Here is a 10,111-nt window from a genome sequence, read left to right on the forward strand (position 1 = left end):
CCACAATCATCCGAGGGAAAACTCTATGGTTTTCCCTCAAATGATTGTGGCCCTGCCCCCAATGTCCCCGACGTGCTTGCGTCACTTCCGTGTGACGTGCGCGTGGCGTGTGCGCGAAGACTCCCGGAGCAAGGCTGGACTCCCCCTCTCCGGGACAGGTAAGCACTTGGCAACCCTAGTCTGGCCACCCCCACCCCCCATCTCCTTCCAGTGGCCAGGGGAGACCCAGCAATCTCATACAGAGTCCGCCCTCTGAAGCTTCCATTTTTTCCAGTTGTCTGAGCTCTATTCTGGAAATCAACTACAATTCCATGAGACCTTGGGCATCCGCCTGCATGTTGGCAACCCTAAATAGAGGACCCGATCTGTACCGTGCATGTTACAGTACAGGCCTAAGTTCTGATATTCACTGAGGGTACCAGCAGCACACACAGATGCTTTTGGCAGCTCTGCTGTAACAGGTGATTAATCTAGCTCAAGATATACCTGCAGCATAGTTCAGTGAGTTTCCCACAAGTCTTGCTGACTCCTGGACTTCTCTGGCATTTTATTGTAACCACATTTGACATCTTCCCTGTCTGTTTTTTTTCTTTCCCCCCTCAGCTGATCTGGCTTGTAACCTTTGTAGCCACCATTGTGCTGAACCTTGACATGGGGCTGGGGGTCGCTGTGGTCTTTTCACTTCTCACTGTTGTCTTCAGGACCCAGATGTGAGTATTCCTTTGGCTTTAGAGGGAAGAAAAGGTATTGGCAATTGCCGTCCACTGAGCAAGACTAAGTGAACAACCAGGGGAGCAGAAGAAAGAATGAGACCATCGGTGTACCTTTTTCCTTTTGTACCCTTAGAAGCTCATTGATTCAGAAATCTCGAGCAGCAGAAGACACTTATTTCTTACTTTTAAGATGCAAGGGCTAAAAGGACTGAGACAAATTTTTGCAATTGCTAGAGTGAGCTTTAGGATCCTTATCACTGAGCAAAAGAGCCAGGGTTTCTGGTGTATAGGGGGACGATTGGTTGAATAAAGGCTTAATATAGTAATCCCTCATAATCTCAAAAAATCCACATTCCAGCAGGGCATGGAAGGATGTATCAATCCTGTTAAGGCCACAAGGACAAATTCTGTTAGTATAGGGCCTATTCAAAAATCTCCCCTGCAAAACTATTGTGGGTACAATATTCAGTCCTGCAAACAAAAAAGTTCTGCAATAACGTGGGATGGTAAAGATAGTACATATAGGGGGGTAAAGATTTTGGGTAAGAAAGACGGGCTGTCAGACTCAAACTACAATGGTCGATGTGTACCACTTAATCATGAGCTGTGCTACAACCATGGTGAAATTAACTGTTTCCTTAAGTGCCACAGCTCTATATCCAGTTCTTAGAACTGGTGTAAGTTTAGGAGAGCAATACAGCTAGAGAAAGGAGCCTGTACAGAATGCTCAGCAATAAGACCAACGAATTATCATGGAGTGCAGTAGTGATAGAAAGGAGATAGCATGGTGTGCCACTTCATGAGAAGAGAAGAAGGACGAGGAGGAGATTAGATTTATACCCAACCCTTCACTACCTGAAGGAGTCTCAGTGCGATTCTGCATCTAGCATTCGCTCCACATTTTCTCAAACTGAAGAACAGGTGCAGCTCAAAACCACATTCAAATACCTCAGGGCAATGCCATACTGACTGCAAAGTCACCCCTGAATGGCCATAAATCTATGCAGAAGGTACCATAAAACCCAATGATCAAAGAAAGTGAAAGCAGCATCCAATGCAGAGAGGAATTTCTGTTCCAACATGGATTTCGTAAAACAATGGAGGGGAAAGCCAATGCAGAATCGCCCTCAGAGTGGCTTACAATCTCGCTTCCCTTCCCCCCCACACAACAGACACCCTGTGAGGTAGGTGGAGCTGAGAGAGCTCTGAGAGAGCAGCTCTAAGAGAACTTGTAACTGATCCAAGGTCACACCAGCAGCTGCATGTGGAGAGGTGGGGAATCAAACTCAGTTCTCCCAGATTAGTATCCGCACTCCTAACCACTATCTTCTGCAATTCCCCGGAACACTCAAGGATGCGATGGTCTACCCTCTCCTGAAAAAACCATCCTTGGATTCAGCCGAATTGGCCAACTATCGGCCGGTTTCCAGTTTGCCCTATCTGGTACACTGATAGGATTTTGGGTGCTGTTAGGCCTCAGTCCCACGTCTCTCATGGCTGGTGAAGGCCAGTGGTGAGGGTACATGGGACCCTCTGGTAGACATTATCAATCTATCCCTGGATTCAGGGGTCTACCCGGAGGGATTAAAAGAGACTGTGGTGGTACTGCTCTTAAAGAAGCCAACTTTGGATACCATGGATCTGTCCAATTACTGCCCAGTTTTGAATGTTTCATTTCTGGGAAAGGTAATTGAGAGAACAATGGCAGAGAAGCTCCAGAATTCCTGGCACTGGCACATTGGCACTGGATCCATTCCAGTCTAGCTTTTGCCCTGGCCATGGGATGGAGATGGCATTGGTCGCTCTGACAGATGATCTCCACAGGCAGCTGGATTGAAGCGGGTCAGTGCTGCTATTACTTCTTGACCTTACAGCAGCATTTGACATGGCTGATCATGATCTCCTGACCCACTGCCTCGCCGACATAGGGGTTCGTGGGGTAGTCTTGGATTGCCTCATTTCTCCAAGGTCGAGGACAGAGGGTGGCACTAGGGAAAAGGTGTCTCCTAGGCACCCCTTAGTATGTGGGGTCCCTCAGGGGGCAATCCACTCCCTGATGTTGTTCAACATCTATGTGTGCCCCTTTGCCCAGTTGGTGAGGAGTTTTGGGCTGGGGTGTCATCAGTACTGGCCAGATACTGCCCAATCAGTTTTGGCTGAGGAGTTGGAGGCTATGGTGGGATGGTTAAAACAGAGCCACTGAGACTGAATCCTACTAAGATTGAGGTTCTGCGGCTGGGCAGGGAGGATTCAGGGTTGGGGTGGTGTCTCCCAGATCTTGATGGCATGCCCTTAACACCGGCTCCAACTGTCAAGAGCTTGGGCGTGATTCTGGATGCCTCCTTATCAGTGGAGGCCCATATCACAAATGTTGCCAGACTGGCATTCTTCCAACTGCACTGGATCAGGCAACTTGACCCCCTTCATGTCCTGCCCTGACCTAGCCACAGTAATCCACACAACAGTTACATCCAGACTGGGCTACTGTAACTCACGCTATGTGGACCTACTGACCCAAAAACTTCAGCTGGTCCAGAATGCAGCGGTGTAGGTCCTTACAGGGACCCCTAGAACAGCACGCATTCGATCTGTGCTGTGTGAGCTGCCCTGGCTACCAGTTGAGCACTGGATCAGGTTCAAGGTTTTGTTGCTTACCTTTAAGGTCTTTAATGGTCTGGGACATACGTGCCTTCGGGACCACCTCTCCTGGTATATCCCCCGAAGGCTATTATGCTCTGCTGATAAGAACTTGCTTTGTGGTCCCCAGCTTGAGAGATATCCAGCTGTCTTCAGCCTAGTGGAACTCTCTGCCAGGTAGCATCCATGCCCAGTGGGATTTGTTGCAGTTCCGCAGGGCACGTAAGGCAGAGATGTTCAGCGAGGTGTCCGGCTGAGGACAGCAATGGCATCCATTCTGGCTGGCTCTCTAACCCCCACCCCCTGCAAGGCAGTACCAGAACAGCCAATCTTGTTCGCCATCTGATTTAATTTGACTGAATTTTATTGTAATTTTAAATGTCATAACTGATATATGCTGCATTATCTACTGTTGTTCACCACCCTGAGCCCCATTTACAGGGAATAGGTGGTATAAAGATCAAATTTAATAAATAAATTTATTAAAATTTGTATGTATATTCTTAGGGATTCATTCATTTATTTATTCAATTTATACCCCACCAAGACAGGTAGTACAGTATAGCTCAGTCTCATCAGATCTCAGAAGCTAAGTGGGGTTGGTACTTGGATGGGAGATCCCCAATGAAGACTTTGCAGAGGAAGGCAATGGCAAATCACCTCTGCTTCATCACTTGCATTGAAAGCCCCTTGCTGAGGTCACCATAAATTGGTTCTGACTTGACAGCACTTACATACTTAGATAAGCCCATCCACACAGCACATCGTTTTTGGTACGATAGTGGCATTGTATTATGACAGTATGTGTGTCTGTAAGACTGTTATTTGTTATGAATGTAACTTCACACCAATACAAATGTTATACTATTGGTAGCTCTCTCATAGTTTGAAATAAAAGAAAACAAATATTTTCCTCGCTAATAAGACTGAAGGAGCCTTTGCTAACCCTTTCTCTTTTTCTATGTTCCCCAAGGGCCAAGTATTCCATCTTGGGGCAAGTGTCCAAGACAGGCATTTACAAAGATGTAGCTGAGTATGACAAGGTAAAAGTGTGATATGAAAGTGACTGAGGGAGATAACTGTGCGGGAAGCTGTATGTAAAATGGTGCTTTTCAATTGACTCATTGACTCAAGCAAAACAGAGTACTTTCCTCCTGTGGGGCTAAGCCAGGAGAGGAGAATGATCCTAATGGCGGCAGCCTCAACAACAAAAGATTTTAAATCTTCCTCAGGCACTCTCTTATCTATCATCATTACAACAGCATATTTCTTCAAACACTACTAGGAATCCGGATGCTTAGCCACTCAAAAGTTGTGTCGTAGTTCAAAAACCTTTCTGTCATTTACAACATTCTCTACTTTATTTCCTTGTCAAATTTCTGTCCCACCCAGTCTCCAAGAAGCTGAGGGTACCCTGCCATGGGGACCCCATCATTATTAACCCCTAAAGATCCTCTGGTTAGTCTGCCAGAGGCCTGGATAGAACATACATCTTGACATGCAATTGGGGCCCCCAAAAATTGGCAGGAATTTCCATGGGCACCCTAGAAACAGAGTAGCCCACCTGCTGGAATACTCTATGGAGTATGTTGATAAAAGGCCTTTTGTCTCAAGCCTCTACAGCTCCCTCACACACTGGATATGAAAAATCCAGGACTGCTGAACAATAACTGAGACTCGTGACTTTGCCCAAACTCCTCCATTCCCTAACTTGGTTCAATGCCAGATTACCTGCCACTATGGACATGGGTGCAATGCATGGCTGCTAATGCTATTTTAGAGGGAAATGTAGCCATTTAAAAATTCCCTCTAGGGCCCAACCTGTGCTGCAGTGGCCCCAGGCAATCCCCCCCTTCTTTTCAAGTTCCTAAGCAGCCCCCCAACCCTGCTTCAGCATTTGAAAAGACATGGGGTGGGAATGACAGCTCGTAGTGCCACTGCACCATGGGCCCAATCAGGATCAAGCCCTTGCAGCAATTTTTATATGGCTAATTTCCCCCCTAAAATGGCATCAGCAGGCCTGGGTTGGACCTGTGTCCACCTTAATGTGTAGTTTGGTTCTCAATCAAGCTCCTAGGCAGAACTTCCAGCCCTGCCCCAGACTGGTCAGCCTCAGTACATCTCATTGCCATCCTAACTTCATTCATCCCAGCTTCATTTTATAACTCAGCCACTAATCCTATCATCCAAGCTCCCATCCCAGCAAAGCCAGTACCTCTCTCCTAAAATATTTAAAGGTGTATAAAAATCTGCCTCCGGACCTCCTACCTTTGTAGCTGGTTTTTGGACCCAAGTCTGCCTCCCAACCTTGTGACTGGTTCACTTTCTGGCCCCCTACTCTTTGGGTGAAATCACTGTCCCTCTCCTTTGAATTTTGGGACTTCATCCGTAGATCTACTTTTCATCGCCCACCCCACCCCTGGACTGGACTCTCACCCATATGTTCTCTTCAGTATCGGGCTTGTATGCATTCTTTCTCCCTTTTATTCCTCAAAATGCCTCCCCCCACTTGCTTTACTGGTCTGCTTTTCTCCAGGTTTCCCCCCAATAGCTCCTAGGCAGGTAGACTTATTGCAAAGGTTTTATTGTATACAACTGTTTTACTGTCTCATTTTGCTGTTCCTGCCATTCCATTTTCCATTCTGTATCTTTTTAGGAGAATAAAGATGTTTCTCATTTAAGAGCTATTTTCTCCCTCACTCTCTTGGAGTGCTGCCCTGAATTGGGACTCCGATATACACAGGCAGAAGACCCCAAAGTTTATTGCCCAGGTGACAAGTGTTGGGTCTTACACGTGTAAAGGATACTTTGCATGGGTGCCTATCTGGGTAACAAGGACATCATGTGTGAGGTTATGCCATTTTATCTGGAGAAAACCCCTATGAAGAAAGATAGTGGCTTGCCCATGGTCACTCAAATGGACTTCATGAGTGAACGGGGCCTCACAGAGCTTGAGAGAGAGGCCTCAGCCACTTCCATTTTTTTAGGCTTCCAACAGCAGCGATAGGGTTGCCAAATGTACTCACCTGTGCCGGCGGGGGACTTTGTGTTGCCTCCTGGTGCGCATGCACCGCATGCATGTCACTTCCCTGTGACGTCATCACGCTGGGGCGGGGCACAGCCATTTGAGGGGAAAACTCTATGTTTTCCCCTCAAATGGCTGTGCCCCGCCCCAGCGTGATGACGTCACAGGGAAGTGACGTGCAGCGGGGGTGGGGTTCCCCCCGGGCCCCGATTCCGCGGGGGCGGAAATCGGGGCTCCAAAGCGGGGGGGAATTCTGCCCCCCGGGGGGATTTGGCAGCCCTAAGCAGCGATGACTGTGAGAGGGGCAGGGACTGGCATGGCTCTCATCCCAGCCTCCACTGCTGCTGGTCCTGGTGCACCTCCCGGCCTCACTGCCACTGATGGAGGAGGATATTAATTCATAGTGTACACTATAGGCAGTGTGGCCCAGTAACAGGATATGAATTTAAAGGTGTATAATGAATGACATCTTTCAAGTATATCTCTGTGATTGGAGATAACTTCAAAAGTTTAAATTTGAGGCTGTCCATGAATATGAGGCCAGGGCCAAATGCCCCCCACCCGTAATAGGCCCTGTGAGTGAATGGGTATCTGTCCCCAGATCTGGCCGTTTTAAGGCAAGCACCTAACTTCACTCTACATTTTGTTTCCAGGCTGAGAAGATCCCAGGTGTGACAATTTTTCACTCCTCTGCTACCGTTTATTTTGCTAATGCCGAACTGTATGCAGGGGCCCTAAAGAAGAAGGTGAGAAGGTCCTGAAGTCTCTTGAGAAACCTTCATTTCTTGTGGCATGGCTTCGGAAATGTATTTGGGCTTTATTCCATTTGGCAGGAAAAGACCAACAGTCTTTGAACTGCACTGATGATCTCCCAACAGTACAGTTTTTCGCTATATGAACCTGGGCAGTGACACAGGGCTGTATTATGATGTTGTCAATCTGTGTGGTGGGCATTTTCATGGAGGGCAACAATGCAGGAACACAGTCAAACCCTTCCTTCCTCAGCCCCATGGCCTTTATTTATATTGACTTCAACTGGGGCTGCTTTTTCCAACCAGATTACATGTCTGAGAATCCAATCACTGATCCCCTATGTCACATGCAAGTTGGCCAAAGATCAAAGCAAGAAGGGGGCTTCTAGGTCATGGCTCTTGTAACTATTAATATTATGCTCAAGGAGCACACAGGGAACATCACTACAGTTTCCAAAAGCCAAGAGGTTCTGTATCATAAATAGCTGTCTCTTTTGCAGTGTGGTGTTGATGTGGATAACCTCATTAAAAGGAAGAAGAAAGCTCTGAAGAAAGCAGAAAAGAAAGCCAAGAAAGAAGCCAAGAAAGAAGCCAAGAAGAATAAGGTCCATCATTCTATCTAGCATCTAGATTTTTAATCTGTCTTTTCTGTCCTTCATTTTTTATTTTAGACCTGTGCAGATTCCTCAGTCTGTGATATAAATTTCTTTATTTTTCATTGCAGGAATTTGATACCACTTTTCATCAAAGTTTCAAACAAGTACATTCTTTAAAGTCATGGGAGTTCTAAAATTTCCAGAAATGTCCCCAAAAAAACTCACAAATCAATTTTTTTAAAAAAATAATTAAAAAATCAAATAGTAAAAAAACCAGGGCATAACACAATCAGTGTTATTTATCTCTCCATCATATAATGTATCAGTTATCCACCAAAAGTCATCTGACACAAGCAATTGGGACAGAACTAGTTTTATATGTTCTGAGTTAGGACCCTGGCCACTGCATTTTGCAGCAACTGACATTTTCAAACCATCGTCAAGGGCAGCCCCATATAGAGTGTTACAATAGTCTAACCAATGTGTGTGTTGTGCAACAGTATACAATTCATTTCCATGTGGGGCTCCTGTTCTGTAGAGGGACTAGCACACTGTGAATCCTAAATCAGTGATAATAATATGTACATCAGTATCTAGAACAATTTCTGTGGCATGTGAAAGTGCCTCAGAACAGACTTCCTACAGCTCTGTGTTGCTCTGCATTGCGTCATATAGTAGGATGACATAAAATATGAATAATCTTAATGCTGGCCACAGATTCCGGGAAAGATTTGATTTGGACAATAGTAAATAATAAATATTTTGAAGAAAGATAAACTCTCCTGCTCTGAAGTATTAACATTTGAGAGGAGGGAAGTAAAGTCTCTTACATATAGTTAGTCCATAAATAATCCCAGAAAAGGGACAAGGAAAACTGTCTAGGTTATTGTCTTAATATCTGAGCATGACACTAAAAGTGCCTTTGAGCGTCTCCTGTGCTGTTTGCGAACAAGTAAATGTTGTTCATATAAGAAGCATCGTCCATTAATACTATAGGGGAGAAAAGAAAAAAAGTCTCAATGTCTTATGTGAAAACACCTTTTGAAACAGTGGTGTTTATCCAATTAAATGTGTGTGAAATTCCTCTCCAGCTTAGCATCTTTTAATGGAAGGATTGTTGGACAAGTGGTAGCGTTGCACATGCCACAGTCCTTGTGCAGTCATAAGCAGTAGCCATTTACTACAATTACATTTGGCTGTATAAGTGTATTATTAAATAAGAAACAGGTGTGCAAACAGTTAGGGTTGCCAAGTGTGAATTGAGTCACAGCGGGGGACTCCCGGCTGGCGGCTGGAGTGCATGCGCTGCATCCACGTCACCCGGAAGTGATGCGGGCACGCTGGGCACGCTGGGGCGGGGCAACGACCATCCAAGGGAAAACCATAGAGTTTTCCCTTGGATGACCGTGGCCCCGCCCCCGGCGTGCCTGCGTCACTTCCGGGTGACATGCACGTCGGGGTGGAGTTCTCCCCGGAGCCCGATCCGCTGGCGGCTGGGAACGGGCCTCTGGGGCAGGGGTTTCCCCGCCCCCCGGGGGGACTTGGCAAGCCTAATCACAGTTATTAGTTCTTGTGCTATGCCTTGCATAAGTGGATTTAGCTGCCTGGATATAACCAGGGTGTTTTTTTTCTGGGGGAACGTGCCAGAACAGAGTTGCGGAAACTCTTCGACAATTTTTTAAAAAAAATGTTTAAAAGTTCATAAGTTTTCAGTATACAGATTGAAAACTTCTTTTCCCTCTTGAGAGTTCGAGCACCTCTTTTTCGAGGGAGAGGGAGAGAGAGCAGGCAGGCAGGCAGGTCCTGGATATAATGAAATTTTCTTTGCGCAACAGTGTATCACAGTTTTTAAAAATCCACTAACATAAGGGCAATTATGTTTGGGGAAGTGGACACACCGTTGTTAGCAGGACAATCAGAGAAAAGACATGAGGGCCTGATGCCTTAATCAGCCTTGGGGTAACTTCTGTATTTCTCTCTCCTGCCCTGTCTCTTAAAATGGCATATGGCAAAATAACCATAGGTCCTTTTTAACTTGTGTCGTGCTCTTGTTTTGGTAACAGAAAATAGTTCCTGAAGCCATAAATGGATGTGACTCTGGGAACAACAATCTTGGCTTTGTTGATATAGACATGGGAGCAAAGTCACAGGTATTTATCAGCGTGTACATTAAAAAACAGAAACTGCCCTCAACATTGCCATGGTATTCAATATGGTCATCTATGAGGGCATAATAATCTAGTATTGTTGGGGAGAGTTATTTTTACCTCATCTTGCACCGTTTGATTTTTGCTTCAGTCACAAAAAACACTTGGCTGTCTTTTAGTAGAAATACCTCAGAGTTTCTATGCCATTAATTAACACATCTATTTATAACTGCTATGAAAA

At 45.7% G+C, this 10,111-nt stretch overlaps 1 protein-coding gene across 1 annotated transcript in view; it reads left to right on the forward strand.

Moving 5' to 3' along the window:
- Window positions 1–10,111, forward strand: part of CELSR3 (cadherin EGF LAG seven-pass G-type receptor 3) — a 169,046-nt gene that overhangs the window by 152,804 nt on the left and 6,131 nt on the right. The window contains exons 47-51 of the mRNA XM_015427973.1: window positions 604–710; window positions 4,324–4,393; window positions 7,029–7,121; window positions 7,628–7,732; window positions 9,904–9,951. Of these exons, the coding sequence (XP_015283459.1) occupies window positions 604–710; window positions 4,324–4,393; window positions 7,029–7,121; window positions 7,628–7,732; window positions 9,904–9,951 (423 nt within the window). The remainder of the gene's footprint in view (window positions 1–603; window positions 711–4,323; window positions 4,394–7,028; window positions 7,122–7,627; window positions 7,733–9,903; window positions 9,952–10,111) is intronic.

The sequence above is a fragment of the Gekko japonicus genome, unplaced genomic scaffold, assembly GCF_001447785.1.
Source record: "Gekko japonicus isolate JY-2015 unplaced genomic scaffold, Gekko_japonicus_V1.1 scaffold980, whole genome shotgun sequence".
NCBI lineage: Eukaryota > Metazoa > Chordata > Lepidosauria > Squamata > Gekkonidae > Gekko > Gekko japonicus.